We start from the raw sequence: 17,103 nt of genomic DNA, 5'->3' as shown, positions 1-17,103 counted from the left end.
CCCTCCCTCGCCCCGCCCCGGCCCGGCCCATCCGGGTGGCGGGAAGCAGGTGAGCCCGCCCCATCGCCCGCCCCGCCGAGGACCTACAACTTCTGTACCCCTCCAAACAGGAACTGGGCCTGTCCTAATCCCTGGGCCGCCTTTGGCCCACCAGGAGGGATGCTGGGCTCGACTCCCTCCGAAACGACCTGGGACAGGTGGAGGCCAAGGCCACATCCGCCTCGCCCTCCGCGCAGAGACCTTTGGCTTCCAGTCAAATCCCTGGAACTCTGCACTCCCTGTCTCTAGTGGCCTGAAAGGACAGCTGTCCTGGTCCTGCCTATCCTGCTAGGTGGACATCATACCTCTGCCTGTCTCTGCAGTCTCCTGGTTCCTGCTCCTGTGCATGCCCCCTGCCAGCCACCAGAACTCTCCCAGAACTTCTGCCTCAGGAGGGGTCTCCTCCATCTAAAGGTCCCTCCTCACTTGCCTCCTGCCAGGTGCCTCACGTGAAGCAGTCCTGTGGCTGCTGCTCTTAGCCCTAAACTCACTCACTAGTTCAGCCTCTACCCAAAACCATGCTGGCACACAGTAGGTGCTTCCCAACTGCTGCTTAATGGAAGGAAGACCAGAGAGAGGCTGGGGTGAGGGTATAAACTCTTGTGTCCCTGCCCCTGCTGCATCCCTGAAGCACAGGACCCTGGAATGCAGTGAGGCAGAGGGGCTCAGGAGGGCCCTGCCAGCTCTCTGCTTCCTTCTTAGTTTCAGTTGTCTTCTGTTCCAGACTCCACGAGCACCTAATATGTGCGGACGTACAGACTGGGCAATTTTCAAAGGCAGCACATCTGTCTGGACATGTTGCCACAGCTCCGTCTTTGCAGTGCCCAGTCCAGGGCCTGGTACCCAGGGGGCACTCACCAGAAGCTGGCTGTCTCTCCAATCTCTGAAGGCACAGGGAGGCAGGCCCCAGTGGCTGGTGGAAAGGAAGCAACCAGCAGCTGTTCAGCCTGGCCAGAGCCTCCCAACTGTTCGGGAGCCCACCTGAACAGAAGCCTGCCTGCCTGCCGGAAGTTGGGAGGCTGCCCAAGGAGTAAAGGCTCTGGCCTGGGTCACCATCACCCCAACCAGAAGGCTATGGCCCGTGATTTGGGGGAAGGGATTCTAGAGAAGGGGTAGGACTCGGGGATCACTAGTGGGGGGACAATCCATAGGGAGTGTAGATTTGGCTTCCCAAAATGTGGCGCTGTGTTTGGATGATCTGGGTTCTGGTCCTGACCTTCTACCTTGCCCTCTATGTTTGAGCTCAGTTTGGGTAGATCTCTCATGGGTCTCTGCAATGGGTAGACACTACTAGATGTGGCCCGAGGAAACAGGATTCCCAAGTCAGCAACTGGACCCCAGGTACCATCCCTCCTGTCTCCTAGGGGGTCACTGAACTCCAGGGTGCTCCTGCCCTGTGCCCACCCAGTCTCCTGCCTATGTCACACTAGGCTTCAGCACGTCCAGTTGCTCAGCTGGCCTGAAGGTTCCCGAGGGAAGGATCTGGCTTATACTCTGTCCCCCCTAGTCTGGCCCAGCTGTGCCAGCAGATAGCCTGAGTCTCACTAACAGGCGGCTCACACTGTTGCCCTCCCTGCTCCACCCTGGTCTAGGCTCCCCTCCCACTGGACCCAAGAGACTTCTGGGACTGAATTGGGTGGGGCTGCCATACCTCTGGCTGGGTGACCCGTGTACCTTGGGGCCTCCCTTGTCACACTTGTATGCTGAATCACAGATGGCTGGGAGCTTGAAAGTTTGGCTCACAGGCTGTTCCTCGGTAGGATGTTGCAACATAAGGGCTGACAAAGCCAGGAGTTTCCATAAGTGAGCACCGGGACTGGGGTGCTTTAGAACTAAGAGTGCAGAGGGAACCTTTGAGGTCACTGTCAGCCTGTTCCTTCCTCAACCAAGCAGCGTGTTGGCTCAGTGGATCTCTGTGGTCTCTGCTGGGGACAGTCATGGGAATGTAGTAGACACGGATGACCTGAATGGCAAGTGAGGATGTCGTCAATGGACATTTGGTCAGCAAAGAGTGGGTGGGACGGCGCGGATGGAGCTTGCCTGTCCGGGTCTGGCTGTCACTAGCTGAGTCATCTTGGGCAAGACATCCACCTCTCTGTCCCAGCATTCTCCCCTAGGACAGTGGACCCCTGGGTTGCTGGGTTAAATAAATGAAGGCAAAGCCAGGTGTGGTGGTGCTTGCCTGTGCTCCCAGACCTCAGGAGGCCGAGACAGGAGGATTGCTGGGAGTTCAAAGCCAGCCTGGACTACAAAGTGAATGCAAAGGCAGCCTAAACTCTGTAGTAAAATCCTGTCTAAAAAAATAGCCTATCAATAAATAAAGGTATAAGAAGTTTTAAAAAGCACCTGCCACTATTTCTTGCTAACTCATTATTCAGCCCACAGGAAGTCAGGAGTGGAGAGACACTTTACCCTCATTTCTGCCTCAGCTACCCGGAGATAGCCCGAGACATTGTCGGGCTTTTGCTTAGCCTCCAGTGAGGTTATCATCTTTGTCCTCACCTCACAGGCTCTTGCCTCAGCTGGCTGGCTAAGTAGTAAAGGCCAAGCCAACAGGCAGATCTGACAGCCTGCAAACCCACTGCCCGGAACACTAGTAATGTCCCTGTCGTAACCCATAGCCAGGAGGAGGGGCCCACAGCCTTGGCATGGATTTGTCTGTGAAAGCTTCTTGTCACGCTCTGGGTAGGGCTCTGGTGGAGCCTGAGCAGGATGTGGGCAGGGCAGCCAGTAGCAGGCGCTGAGGTGGTAGCAGCAGTTAACACCCCATCTTAGGAGGTTGACACACTGCTAGGTTGTGGCCGTACTGGCACTGCCTTCCCAGCAGTGGCTGCCGTGTGGAGCAGCTGGGCGCAGGTGTGCTTTCCTCAAGCCAGTGGAACTTTCCAGAAGGCTGGGAGGACTCAATCATAGTCCTGGTGCAGTGTGTCCTGATACCAGCCCAGGGAAGCACAGGCGGGGAGGGCTGAGGGCTGCTGGTGGTGGTGGGTGGTTGGAGGCAAGAGCAAGGCGTCACCACACTGGACACTGCTTCCTGAGACTGCTGGCCCCCACTCTGCCTTGCGTGTGTGAGCCCTAATACTTCACTTACACCCAGAGCCTTAGCTTTTTGCGTTTTCACAGTGTAGTTCTGTGCCTTCGCAGGAAGCAGACGCAGCTTCAGCTTGCCCCAGCCCCCCTTGTCTGCTTGCTGGGCAGGGCTGGCTTTGAGCTTCACAGATTGAGGGCACATGTGGCCTCCCCGGGCCAGCAGAGGCCACTGCGCCACTCTGACTTCCTTGAACACATGAGCACAGTGCACTCCAGTTACTAAAACACAAACTGCTGGCTCTGGCCAAACAAGCCGAGATGGATGTGCGGCTTTGAAGTCTGGGAAGTCCCAATGCTCTTGGCTTGGTGGCTGTGGTCAAATTGCAAGGGTCAGTGAATACACCTCAGCCTGACCTCTAATTCCAGACCTGTCTGAATTGACAGATTGGGAGGGTCAGGGTGTGTATGGCTGTCCAGGAGCACTAGCACAGCAGACAGCAATGGCTAAGGATGAAGAGGGGGACTCAGGACTCAGAGCCCACAAGCCTGAGCCCTTCCGCACAGGAAGCTCAGAAGAGCCTTAGTCTGTGCTGTGCCTTTCAGACAAGGAACTAAATGAAGGCCAGAATGGAAGCACTTCAAACTCACAGGACACCCAGATGCCCAACTCAGCAGGCAATGCGACACTCCTAGGTGGCGCTCTTCGGGGACTGGGAGGCCCACTCCTGCATCATGTGCCTCAGCCATCCTGGAGGAGTTTCACCTGCACCTGTGGCAGGGTCCTGCATCTGCAGGGGAGTGGGAGCCCCGCACCACTCTCCCCCAAGTGTCAGCGCTATAGAAAAGGTTCAGCACCAAGTGCAAACCAGGAAACACGTCATCAGAGCAAGTGAAAGTGGTTAAGTGTGTGACTTTGCATGGCTTTAAAAAGCACATCGACATCTGCTTAGAGAAGGGGTGGACAGCCTCCTACCACAGATAGGCAGGGCAGTGTGGGCCTGGCTCCTCCTCTGGACCAGCTTTCTGGCTGTGCTCCAGCTCCCTCTGGCCTGCTATGGCCCCAGCCACCACTCAGAAAATCCTGAGCCAGGAGTAGGGGCACCCAGCTCAGGGTTCCTGGCCAGTCCTGGCAGGCTGAGGCTGGAACGCTGCTTCCTGGGAGTGGCCTCCAGGAAGCTGGGGCTCAAGGGAGCGCAGTCCCGTGCTGAAGGCACAGGCAGCAGGGGGAAGTTCTGAGCCAGGCACCCCTCAGTGCTTCCAGCAGCTGCGGCTGCTCACTTCCAGCTGGGACACTTCAGGGCCCTCTCTGGTGACTCAGCAGCCGCCCCAGCCCCTGCAGTGGGCCTCTTTTGGTGCAGGGTGGGGTGGGGATGGGGAGAGGCCTGATCCCCAGAAGGCAGCAGGGAGGTCGGCAGGCGACTGCCCCACCATCAGAGGGCCAGAGAGCAGCCATTCCAGGAAAAAGGATGTTTTATTTTCATAAATACTTCTGCTCTCACTCACACAGACTCCACTTCTGACCACAGACAGACAGATGGACAGATGTGAGGTGATGTCCACTGGAGGTCCCAGGAGGGCCAATGAGTGGACACACATGGAGAACCCCAGATGCTCTGCAGCCCCTTGGAGGCCACCGGCCTCTTGCACTGCCTTTGGACTCCACAGCCCCTTAGGAGGCTGGCAGCGAAGGGAAGACCCCAGGAGTGGGGGCTATGTGGGGCTCCCCAACATGGCCCCAAGACTGTGGCCACACGGCCAAACTCCAAAAGAAGAGAGCCAAACCATATACCAAGAGTGCAAAGAGCTGGGGGCACAGGTGTCGCCTCCATAGTACTGGGTTCCAAACAAGGAGGCCGGCTGGTCCCCAGCTCCAGCATGGCTTATGGCTGGGCCTTCCCGTAAGGCATAAGACAGGTGGGGAAGACCCACCCCAGGCCAGGGGCAGGGCTGCACCCAATGGCTGTGCGTCCTCCCCTTGACCCCAAGTCCTTCCCAGCCCCACAGCTCCCCTGCTTTAGGCTCCCAGCAGTGCAAACCCAGGCCCAGCCTCCTGCCGGGTTTGGCTCAGTGGGCGCAGCAGAGCGTGGGAGAGAGGGGTCACTTGGCTACCCCAGCAGTGAGGGGAGAAGCACCAGGCCAGGGGAAGGTGGCCATGGGGAGCAGAGTGTCCTAGGCCACCACAGCCCCTGCCCAGGCTGGAAAGCAACTGGCCCTCCATCCCCTCCTCTCCCCAGCTCCTCTGTTTTAGAGGCTCCCCCAGGTTTCTGGTGGGGGGAATTGGTCCACATCCCCCATCTCGTTGTAGGTCTGGTCGCCCATGGTAAAGATGAGCTTGTAGCGGAGGCGAACCTTCTCCTGGGACACAGAAGGTGAGGCCAAAGTCAGTAAGGGAGCAGGAGGACCCCCACACCACCCTGTTGCAGCCAGCCCTCACCTTCTGTGGGTTGGCAAGCAGCAGGACCTGGGTGATGGCTGAGGGGTGGACGATGGGGTTGAACGCGGGAAGCTCTGTGCCTGACGGTGGCTGGAGCTTCACCTTCATGACCTGAGGGTGGCAGGGCAGGAAGGCACATTGGGCTTAGATGCTGTCCCTGATGCTGAGGACCTGGTCCAGCTTGTGGTGCCCCTGAGGGTCCTGAGAGCTCTACCATCTAGATCCCCTGCTTCCCGGCAATAGACCTTGCTCCAACCCATCCAGTGCCCCCAGCCCCCAAGTCCCAAGTCCCCCTGCCACATGATGTCACCTTGGGGACGGCAGACTGGAAAACGATGTTGCGGATGGGTTGTGGAGCAGTGCTCAGCATAGAAACTACCACCACCAGCACATCTGAGCGCCCCGGCAGCGGGTCCCGGGCGAAGTGGAAGAGCACTCGGAAGCCATGCTGGTCATACACAGTCACGGGCAGGATGCTGCCTGAGGGGGAAAGGTGGCAGGGCAGTGAGTGGGCCAGCTCCCTGCCCCAGAGCCTCGCCTGCACTCCTGGTGCTACTCAGAGTTTGACGGTGGAGGTCACACCCAGCCTGCAGCTGCCCCACAGCCCACGCCCACTCCTGCACTGGGATGGAAGACTCCTAAGAGCTTTGGTCACATTTTTACATGTGATCCTGTCATAGTCGCTGCCCATTCTGGGATTGGAGTTCTCCTGCTGGTAAGACAGGGAAATCCAGGATGTGACACCAAATCACAGTGAGGTCACAGAGACGGAGGGTACCAAGGACTGGGCAGTCCTGTCTGTTCAAGGCCTGTACCAGGTGATGGGCCCTGCTACTCCAAGCCAGCAGATGCCCCGGGCCTGGAGCCGGGTCTTCATCACAGTTTGACTTCATAGTCTCAGGGAAGCAGGCTGTCTGAAGAAGTCCTGTGTGACCCGGAGCTTTCAGAACAGCTGATAAGGGTAAGGGTGGGAAGGAAAGGGCTCGATGGTGCAGGGGCCTAGGAGGCTGTCACACCCCACTCACTGGGTTTGATGGATTCGAGGGGCACAGTGACGTTGGCGAGGGACAGCTCAGTAGGCATGGGCTGCTGCAGAGGCCCCGGAGGCTCTGGGGACCCAGCGTGGAGGAGGCTGGCAGGACCCGAACTCGGTGAACTGGACGTGCTCTTGTTCTGCAGGTCACGGAGTGTCAGCCGGGGGGCTGGCTGCTGCTTCTCCCTTATTGGGGGACAGCGCATTAAGAAAGAATCCTTTGTGTGCTGAGAGATCACGGCCCAGGAGATGCTGCGCTTGCTGGCCCTGCCACCACTGTCTCTCTGGCCCCGGTCTTTCCTGCCCACTGCCCTGTACACGAGTCCTCCCCAGGGCTGCCACCCCTCTGGTCTTTCTCTAGGGCGCTGGCATCCCGAGGGTGTGAGTGGGCACATAAGCTCCATGCTGAGCCTGCTGTGGTCCTTCGTTACCAGGGCAAGGGCAGTGCTAGGCACACCAGCACCCAGCCAGCAATAAGTCTGTCCCTGTGCCACACATGGTGGTACTCACCACCGCACTTGCTGGGCCTCGGGGGGCAACGACTGCTGCAGAAGGGTCTTCCCCAGGAGGTCTAGGTCATCCAAGCCACTGCTCGTGGCCAGAGGCGTCTGTGCTGCGGGCCGGCTGTCGATGCTGGGGGCCTGGGCCAGAGCAGGGGCTGGGTGCTCAGCGCCATCTGAAGACTACGGGGTAAAAGGTAAAGAGACCAGGTACCCATGGGGAAGACACTCAGAAAAGAGGACAGTGCCACTGGCAGGGACCTCCCTTGTGTAAGTGACATGGGAGCTCCAGCTCAACCCTGAGGCTGGGTTATGGTTTCAGGGCCAACCACAGGTGGGAAGACAACTGGCTGCCTTCCTTTTCCCTGGGGTTGAGCGACTCAATCCCTCCCCTTCCCTCCATCCCTTTGTTGTCCCTGACTTGGGGACAGGGCTGGGCTAGGCTGGTTCCCTCCTACCTGAAAACTGTTCCATCCAGCTCCATCCAAACTGGGGCCTGAAGGGAGCGTGGGGTCACTCAGGCCTGGGGGAAGGGCAAGAGACAGGGCTGGAGTAAGGGCACTGAGGCAGGGGGCTGTGTGTTGCCTTGGGGTCCCGCCCCAGTCCCCCTCTCTGAGAGGCTCAGCTCAGAGAGCAAAAATCTGAGTCCTGAAGGCCCATCCCGCAGCCCACACTCACTTCCTCTTCCCCTTGCTCAGTGACACAGCCAGGACTCTCTGCTCAGTCCCACAGGCCGTGACGGGAGGGGAAATGGGTCCCTTGCCTTAGGGCCCAGGCAAGCAGGTCAGCACTGTGGCCGCCTGACAGCCCACTCACAAAGGTCGCCATGGGGAGGGCATGTTGCCATCTTAGCCTGTGTCCCCTTGGGTGTAACAATGTGTGGACCGAGGCCCTGGGACTGGACTGCTGACCACCTGTCCACTGTCCTGAACACCCCTAGCTGAATTCACCCCAAATTAGACCTAGCTGAAGACGAGTTATCCAGTTTCTAGAAAATGCTGATGAGTGAAGGCCAAAGGGAGGTGTCCTCTGGCAGGCAGAGGTGACTGCTGACATGTGCCCAGGGGCTGGCCATGCTCCGTGCAAGTCTCCCTCAGGCCACAAACAACCTCAGGAGGCAGCTGTGGGCTGGGCTGGGCGTGCAGCTGAGAAGCTCAGCCCTCCATACCACAGAACGGGAGTAAAAGGCAGATGAGGAAAGGGAAGGCGAGGGGCTATGGGACCCGCCCCAGCCACACAGCTGGACAGCAGCCTCATCCAGCTGTGGTTCCTGCACCTCCCGATTGCTGAAGTCAGGACACAGCTCTGCTACTCCTGCGAGGGACCCAGGGCTGACAGTCTCCTGGGCTTCACCTTTAAACGAAGCCACAATGGCAGCAGATGTCTTGGAGTACATGTGTCATGACCTGGACCCTTCCTTCACCAGTGCCTCACAGCAGACAGGAGGCCTAGTGCCACCCTCAGGAGCACAGGACAGTATCCCTTGTCGCCGAGGCTCTCTATGGTCCTCAGGGCCATGGCAGTCTGTCTGGCTCTTTTGGTTCCTATACTTGTGGCCTTTGAGAAGAAACCAGAAGGAAGCAGGAGGCTCAGGACTGCAGAAGCAGCTGGGGGCAAGAGGTACAAGTGCACCTTGCTTCTCCCCCAGGGATGGCTCCATCAACATCGCTGTCAATTCCCTGTCCACCACTACCCTTCTGGTCCTCCATGTAGGATGAGCCCTTGCCTCATGTGGCCCCCTCGTTCTGCATGTGCTCTGCCTCCCAGAAGGAGTCAGTCTCTCTCCCTTGTCACCCTGGCACTGAATGAGGCCAAGAACCGGGGGAGGCTCCCACGCCAGCCTGTTAAGGCAGCTGCAGGTCAGCACCACTTCTACCCTCTCACCCTCCTCTTCCGGGGACAAGAGGTCAGAGCAGCAGGGTGGCTCAGCAGGTGGTGCAGCCTCACAGCCTCCTCCCACAGCCCCGACTGCTGCTGTCCTCACTGTTCCTGGGGACATAGACGACTCTGGTGCTTGAGGTGTGGGGAAGGCTGTCTGGGGTAAGGTGGGGCATGACGATGGGCATTGTGTTGGGCAGACTGTGGGGCTCAGGGCCCCTACCACCTCATGCATGCTAGGCAAGCACCCTGCCACTGAGCTGCACCCCAGCTCCAGGTTCAGGGAGACTCAGAAAACACAGTGACTGAGTCTGCACCACTGTCCCTCAGGTGGCTTTTTTTGGGTATTTTTTTAGAGAAGGGTCTACATGGTATTTAGAGTCTCACTACTGGATCAGACTCATAGTGATCCGCCTGTTTACAGCCTCCCAAGAGCTGGGATTACAGGCGCACACCACCACGTCCAGTTTCAACTGCTGTCTCAGCACACTACGGGATCGAAGCCGGAATGACAGGCCCACCTCAGGTGGCTTGAAGCAGCCCCTGTACCTCTCTTGCCCAACCCAGCTCCACTAGAGGGCCTGCTGGACTGCTCCAGGGTGGGACCGCTAGTCTGGCCTGGAGTATGCTGGGCCCGGGCCTCTGCTGGTCTAGAGCTTCCTGGGCTTCTGGAATGAGGCACTCCTCATCCTCTTGGGCGGGGAGATGCTAGGCTTCTGCCTGGCCAGCCCCAACTCCAGGTCCAAACGGCCACAGGGAAGTCCCTAGCTGTCCTGTGGCCAGAACTTGGGTGTGGCCAGCTTGTCAGTGGGCCAGTCTGCCTGGCCACTCACCCTACAACTGTGCACTGCTCCAGGCTTCCCTGAGCCTCGGCTCTCAGCCAGGACGCGGCCCAGTATCTACCCACACCTCTGCTGGCTTCACATCTGTGGCGCCTAACACCAGTGCTTAGCCGGCTGCGAGGGCAGCTGCCCCACAGGGCCCTCCCCCTCCTCCACCCAGCCCATCCTCACCCAGAGACATGAGCTCGTCATCAAGCAGGGAAACTGACGCGCTGGACCGCTCAGGACTTGCTTGGTTGCCAGGATGGGTGGGCACAGCTGGGTAGTTAGTGCCAGCAGGAGGGAGGTCCAGGCCTGAGAGGTCCAGCAGGGCCGAGGTGCTCCCTGGGCAGGGAAGGACAGTGGGTAAGCCCTGGTGTCAGGCAGCTCGTGGGGTGCTCCAGGTTTCGTGGTAATGACACCCATCCTTCTGCCCCCCCCCCAGTAGCCTCCAGCCTCCTTGTCATGTCCACACCAGCCCAGCACTGAAGCCTGCCCACAGGGCCCCTTCTATAGCACAGGGGTGTGTCTACTCAGAACACAGTCATGCCCCACTAATGACAGAGCCAGGTTCTATAAAACATGTCCCTAGCTTGAATACCCAGGCGGGGTGCTATCACTGGCTATGATGTCTTGGGACCACCTCTGGTGGCTCTGTGGCTGCCCTCCAACCTCTGTGTTGTTGTGCAGGACATGACTATATTCCCTGGTGTCCCTGAACCCTTCATGCGCTTTGCTGCCTCCATGCACACCCTACCTCTCTTCCCAGCAGGGCCACTTCTAGCGTCTTCTCTGATCTCTGGGCCGACCCTGGGGCAGCTTGGAGCTGAGATGGTGATGTTTTATATTCCATCCTCCCACCTTCCCTCTGATCACCAAATCAAGCTTAAGGGGTGTCGTCCAACCTGGGCACAGGTGCCAGATTCAGTGAAGATTCAGAGAAGAAAAGCCTGCCTTCTCTGCTCGTCCCCACCACTCCCCGGCGCGGTCAGCCTCCTCCTCCGCAGCTGCAGGCCTGGCACAGGCTTCAGCTCTGCTCCCTCCCTGTGCCTTTCCCCATCTTAAGGGGCCAGGGTGCTCCCGGCAGTCACATCACCAGCTCTGGGGCCAGCATGCCACCCCAAAGTGCCCACCCACCCCCTCAGCTTGCCTGCCCCCTCCTCACCAGGGATGGAGCTGGCCGCGGCATCGCCATTGACCTCCTCACCCCGCACCAGCTGCTTGTAGAGGTTGATCACCTGGGTGAGGTTGTCATTGGCCTGCAGGATCTCTGCTGTAGAGGCAGGAGGGCAAAGCAGACAATGGGGCGTCTGGGTGGGGAGGCGAGAACCCCCTCCAGTGCAGCTTGTGGGAGGGGAAAGGCTGAAGCTCCCCATCTAGTTCCAAGACCCGGGTCCTTTGTTACCTCCGGCTCACCTGCCACACTGCCTGGCTGTCCTGGAATATCCCGGGCGTGCTGTCCCTCCCACAGCTCTGTGTGGTCCCTGCTGTTGGACATCCCTAATTTCTGTACTCCTTCATCTCTTACTGCTCTCGTCATCACCCAAAGCTACCCCTGTGGCTTCTCCATCTGCTTCAGGTCTTCCCTGACCTCATCCAGCCCTGCCTGTCATTTCTCCCCACTCATTTCTCTCCAAGCCACTCACCCCTGTCTGAAAAACTGCCGCTGTTCGAGTTGTGGCTCATCGCCCATCTCTTCTCCTGGGCTGCAATCCCCCCAGGAGCTCTGCTCACCTGGGATCACAGTCCCATGCCCGCAGGCCCAGAACAGCACCGGGCACCAACTAGGTGCCTTCTTGGGTGCCAGGGCAGTGAGGTCTTTGGGTGGGAGACCCAGTGTTCTGGCCACAGGAGGGGCTCTATGCACTGTTGCAGGTGAGCAAGAAATGCCTGGGGGCTCTAGCTGACAGCAGGCAGCGACAAGGAAAAGGACCTGTGCAGAAGCTGCCTCCATGCACACTTCCAGGCTCAGCTTTGGAAGTGCTCGGGCAGCAGGATCCATCTGGATCTTTGCTTTTTTTTTTTTTTTTTTTTGGTGGTACTAATGTCTGAACCCAAGGCCTTCACACTGAACTACATACCCAGCCCTTTCTATGTTTTATTTTGAGACAGCATTTTTCTAAGTTGCCCCGTTGGGCTTCAACTTGTGATCCTCCTGCCTCAGCCTCCCAGAGTGCTGGGCTTTCAGCTCAATCTTGGGGGGTGGGAGGACAGTGGGAGGCACAATCCTTGGTTATACTCTCCCCCTATGCCCCACCCCCGCTTTCCTAACACTCTGGTCATTTCCATCTCTGAGCACCAGCTGTGACATGGGACAGTCCTCCTCTGCAGCTGTGGGGCAGTGAGTGAGACGCCTGCTAATGAGCTTGTCCCAGAGGCCTCTCAGAGCAGGCAGCCTCTACTCTGCTCCCTTCTAATGGAGAAACTCACCAGTGCTGGGAAAGGGGGCCCCCTCATGGAGGCTTCCTGCAACTGCAGATGCCCAACAGGGCCTGGGGAGGTGGAGCTAGAGAGACAGCACTGGACTCCAGCTCTAGGGCGGGGCTCACCTAAGGCCTCATCATTGTCTTCCGTGTCGCTGGCCAGTCTGAATAGTGTGGGCCTCATCCGCTCACAGCGCTGATACAGTTCCTGAGGGCAGCAGGGTGGGAGTGTCAGGGCCAGGGGGCTCTGGCGTGGGCCAAGTGGAGAGGGCACAGTGTACCTTCATGAGGTCCTCGCTGCTGCCAGCTGCTGCGCTGCCCTGGCTGTGGCTCATCACCATCTCTGTCAGCAGCTTCACGTTATTGTTCACCTCCTCGATGGCGTTCACCCGCTTTGAGATCTTCTCCATGCGCTTCTGGTCCTGTGAAGGCAGCGCACAGTGAGAGCTATGTCAGGCACTGCCCAAACCCGAACAGGGTACACAGGGTGTAGTGGGGCTTACTTCACCTAGGACAGGGCACACGGGTCCTGGAAGCCCTCTGCCACCAGTGCAGTCACTTCCACCCACACTGCCAGATCCCCTGGGCCCAGCCTTCGTAGGAGCTCACAGCAATCTCCAGTTAAGCCTGGGAGCTACACTACAGCCACAGCTCTGGGAGCCAGAGCCCTAAATCCACTCTGCCTTTTTTTTTTTTTTTGTACCAGGAATCAAACTTAGGACCTTGCATTTGTCAAGCAGGAGCTTGTGCCACTGAGCAACATCCCCAGCCCACCCTAGATCCACACTTGGTGCTCAAAGTGACCCCTGCTCTCCTGTGTCTGATCCTTGAGGGGACGTTCCCATGCTTGGCAGTAAAAGGGAACCGCTACAGTCAGCAAGCACTACCTAGAAGCAAGCAGTATCCCTCCAGTGTCTGTGGGTACCCAGTGAATGTGGGCCTTTAAAAGTGGCCACAGGATGTGACCCCACCCTTCACCCAGTCTTGCTGGGCATGTTCCTTCCTCACAGAGGGGCAAGGAGGCAGGTGCTGTGTGGCGGGCAGTCTCCCTGCTTGGCAGGGCCCTGACTCTCAGCCATCTTGGCACACAGCGCGGACCTTCAGGACAGCCCTGAACTTGAGCCCTCTGTCCCCTGGACACATCCTCTGCACAGCCTGGGCAGGACACTCAAAGGTGCATCCAACAGCTGGTCCAGGACCCTAGCTGATGCCCGGCCCACCAGACTGAGACTAACTTGCCTTCTGGAAGGACGAGCTGCAGCTGCAGCAAGGCCCACACTTATGCAAAAGCCCAGGTTCCTTCCAAGAGAAACATCTGATGATCCAGCCACACGGGGCTACAGCTGGACGGCCCTCGCCCCCTCCTGCCCCAGGCGGCTGCTTGGCAGCCCTCAACCTTTTATACTGAGCATCACTGCTGCTCCCAAACGTGCTACTAACGGTCCTGAAAACCTTTTTAAGTACTGGGGACTGAAGCCAGGGGTGCTCTACCCATAAGCTATAGCCCAGCCCTATCTATCTATTGATCTATCAATCATCTGTCATCTATCTAGCTATCTACTAATCATCTATTATTTGAGATAGGGTCTCACTATGCAATCCAGACTGGCCTTCAACTATATAGCCCAGGTTGGTCTCAAACTCTCAGTGATCCCCCTGCCTCTACCTCCTGGGTGCTAGGATTATGCGTTACACCATACCTGCCTTGCAAACTTTTGTGACTTTACCTAATGAATATATATATATATATATATAAACCCTAGGGCCAAGGAGATGGCTCAGTAGTATAAGCACTTCCCTGGCAAGTGCAAGGGCCTGAGTTCAAACCCCAGTTCTGAAAAAAAAAAATCAGAGCTGGGAGCTGTGGCACATGTCTGTAACTCCAGGACTCCAGGAGACTGAGGCAGGAAGACAGAAAGTTCAAGTTCAAGCCTGGAGAACTTAGCAACTCAGTGAAACCCTGTCTCTGTCTCTGTCTCTGTCTCTGTCTCTGTCTCTGTCTCTGTCTCTCTCTCATATATAAAGTTAAAAAGGGTTGGGGATGTTGCTCAGTGTGAGGGCCCTGGGTTCAGCTCTCAGCACTGTCCTCCCAAAGATTCAGTGTACCCCTTCAACCTGCATTTACTTGAGGCTGGAGATGTACTCAACGGCACAGCACCTGCCTGATAAGCACAAGATCCTGAATTCAGTTTCTGTACCCCCCACTCCAAGCCTATACTTACTCATACATGACACACGCATGACTATGTATATTTATACACACATACACACTGACCTACATACTTTAAAACATCCACTAGGGGGCAATTCATTTTTCTTTTGCAGCTGGGGGTGGAACCCAGGCTTCCGCGCTGCATGCAGGCCCTCTACCACGGAGCCATGCCCACCTGCAGTCAAGTCTAACGGCCGGGAGCAGCAGCCTCGGCCTCACAGGTGTCTGTGTGGGCTGTCAGCTCAGATGGCCACGGCCCTGCAGGACCCCTGGCCTGTGCATACACCAGCCCCAGTGCCATGCCTTGCTCGCCTCCCCCTGTGCTCTGGGCCCCTCCTTACCTCCTGTACCATCTCCTTGATGAGCTTGTTGGCTGCTCGGAGGTCCTCGGGGTGAGAGCTCTTCAGCAGGCGTGCCAGCATCTGCAGGGACAGGTGTGCCTCTGTGAGGGCAGTGCCAGACTGGGGGACATAGGCCAGCGCCCCAATTCCGTGGGATATGGGCAAGCTGCTAAAGCTCTCTGGGAAGGGGCAGGAATTTACCAACACCCGGCAGCTATCCTACAGGACAGGAGAGGCACTGTGAGCTAAGTCCTCCTCCGAGAGCCTGGTGGAGGGGAGTCCTCCATGGCAGCCTCCTGTGTCACTGTGGCTTTCTGAGAAGTCTTCCAGGGCATGGGCATGTGGTCACCCTCTGGGGCCAGCAGAGCTGGGAAGATGAGTTTGCTTCTGCCTCTTTGTTCAGTCCTTATTGTCTAATCCATTATTACATAAAGACATGCAAACTCAGCAGGCATGGTGCATGCCTGTCACCCCAGCACTCAGGAGGCTGAGGCAGGAGGGCTGCCAGGAGTTTGAGGCCAGCCTGGGCTACACAGGGAACTCAAGGGCAGCCTGAACAACCCAGTGAGATCTTGTCTCAAAAAGAGAAAAGACGTGCGAACACCTCAAGCTAACTCAGGGACGTCTTCTGTGTTACATGCAGGCACGAGGTATTAGACGTTCTTGGCACCAGGAAGAGCTTTATCAGTGCTGCCTGTCACCTTCTACAGGGACCAAGCTCAATAGGAGTCTCTGCTTCAAGTGGTCCAAGTGCCCAGCTCTTTCCGCAGCCTCACCTTGGACTTCTCTTCATCTTCAAAAATCACATTCTTGGGCCGAGGAGGGGGCTGGGGAAAGACAGCATCTTCTGGAAGCCTGGGATCAGATTTCACAATGCCTGGCGTAGACAGGGTCAAGAAGGCAGTTAGAGAATATATGCAGTGTAATATTTGTTGAAACTGTACTTCCAATTTGATTTGAAACTGTCTCATTGCTGTTTATCAATAAAACTTTGGAAAAAAAAAAAAAGAAGGCAGTTAGTAGGTCCCAGGCCAGAGGCAGTGGGGAGCTGGGAATGGGTTGATCTTTCTCTAGCACACTGGCTCTGGGCCTGAAGTGCCAGAGCTTCCTCTGAGCTGTGTATCGAATTGTGTGGGCAGAAAGTTTGAGTATTCAAATTTTGAGGCCACCCTCAAAAGAGAAGCTTAACCCAAACCCACCATTTCTATACCCAGGCTGGCCTCTGGCACAGCCACCCAAAGGTCCCACAGGCCCTGTGCTCTCTGGAAGTTAAAGGCAGACCATGACCTTGTCGGGCCGGAGCTCCTAGAACCCTGCAGCTGCCTCACCCTGCTTCTTCAGCATCTGGTAGGCCTCTGCGATCTTCACCTCCTCAGGCAGGCAGACCGTCCAGCTGTAGAGCAGCTCTAAGATCTTGTTCTTTACCTTCTCTGATGTCCGGGAGCCCAGGTACTTCAGTGCAGAGGAGAGGGACACTGTGACACTGCCCAGCCCTACTTGTGACAGCCCCAAGTCCAGACCAAGCTGGCTGCCTCCCCTGGAGAAGCTCTGCCTCAGGGTCCTCAATTTCTGCCCAAGCAGCTTGGGGTAAGCTAAGCTCGCCTCCTAGCTCTGTTGCTTACTGCCCAGGTCAGCCCCCTGTGACTCAGTTTCCCCACTGTGCTGGAGATGAAGAGCTGACCAGGGAAGGCCCATACCACAGCGCCTTCTCGGAGGTGGCCCACAGACAACCCTGTGCTGAGAAGGAGCCAGAGGCTTCCAGCTGACCAGGGAGGAGCAGGTACAGAACTGAGGGCCCCACACCCCTCGGCCAGCAGTACACCAGCTAGGGAGGTGGCTCGCCTCCTCCTGGGCAGGAGGATCATTCAGCAGCTCTGGCCACAGAATGGGGCGGAGCGAGGGGCACTGAGGGACAGCCCTCATTCACGGCCTCCAAGCATGTTCACATTCTCCCACAGAACTCCGCACACCAAAGGCCAATCTGGCCCACTTGCCAGCTCGAGTCTGTGGCTGTGGATGCCATGCCCCAAGGAGGCCATTCCAGGGTGGTGGGGACTGAGAGGCCTTCTGCCAGAGACCAGGTGGAGCGCTGTGGCCAGGTAAGTATCAAGGGATCTTAGAGCTGGGCAAGCCACCTTCCTGGCAATTGCAGAGCTCAGTAGCACCTGGCATCGAGCTCTGGTCACAGGAAGGGCCCTTCTCATCCCAGGATTCCCCCCCCCCCCAACATTCCCACCGCTCTACCCAGAACCAGGGGCACGCACCTTGGGAGACACAACCTTGATGAGCTCGTTCAGGAAGCGGAACTTGCCCACCTCGTCGTGGAACCTCTTGCCGCAGCTCTTCATGCATGTCTCCAGCACCTGATGGAGAGGAAGTGAGGGGCCCGGGA

At 57.6% G+C, this 17,103-nt stretch overlaps 1 protein-coding gene across 2 annotated transcripts in view; it reads right to left on the bottom strand.

Moving 5' to 3' along the window:
* Positions 1-4,527: 4,527 nt before the first annotated feature.
* Positions 4,528-17,103, bottom strand: part of Gga1 (golgi associated, gamma adaptin ear containing, ARF binding protein 1) — a 20,105-nt gene continuing 7,529 nt past the window's right edge. For both annotated transcript variants that reach the window (XM_004634592.2, XM_023718980.1), the window contains exons 4-17: positions 16,976-17,074; positions 16,040-16,163; positions 15,488-15,588; positions 14,712-14,792; positions 12,440-12,580; positions 12,285-12,366; positions 10,901-11,008; positions 9,928-10,080; positions 7,495-7,559; positions 7,047-7,219; positions 6,529-6,722; positions 5,814-5,983; positions 5,504-5,614; positions 4,528-5,424 (exon numbers count right to left, since the gene is read on the bottom strand). In XM_004634592.2, the coding sequence (XP_004634649.1) occupies positions 5,314-5,424; positions 5,504-5,614; positions 5,814-5,983; positions 6,529-6,722; positions 7,047-7,219; positions 7,495-7,559; positions 9,928-10,080; positions 10,901-11,008; positions 12,285-12,366; positions 12,440-12,580; positions 14,712-14,792; positions 15,488-15,588; positions 16,040-16,163; positions 16,976-17,074 (1,713 nt within the window). In that variant the 3' untranslated portion in view covers positions 4,528-5,313. The remainder of the gene's footprint in view (positions 5,425-5,503; positions 5,615-5,813; positions 5,984-6,528; positions 6,723-7,046; positions 7,220-7,494; positions 7,560-9,927; positions 10,081-10,900; positions 11,009-12,284; positions 12,367-12,439; positions 12,581-14,711; positions 14,793-15,487; positions 15,589-16,039; positions 16,164-16,975; positions 17,075-17,103) is intronic.

The sequence above is a fragment of the Octodon degus genome, unplaced genomic scaffold (assembly GCF_000260255.1).
Source record: "Octodon degus isolate 3935 unplaced genomic scaffold, OctDeg1.0 scaffold00064, whole genome shotgun sequence".
NCBI lineage: Eukaryota > Metazoa > Chordata > Mammalia > Rodentia > Octodontidae > Octodon > Octodon degus.
The sequence above is the reverse complement of the archived record's forward strand: the minus strand, read 5'-3'. Positions and strand labels throughout refer to the sequence as shown.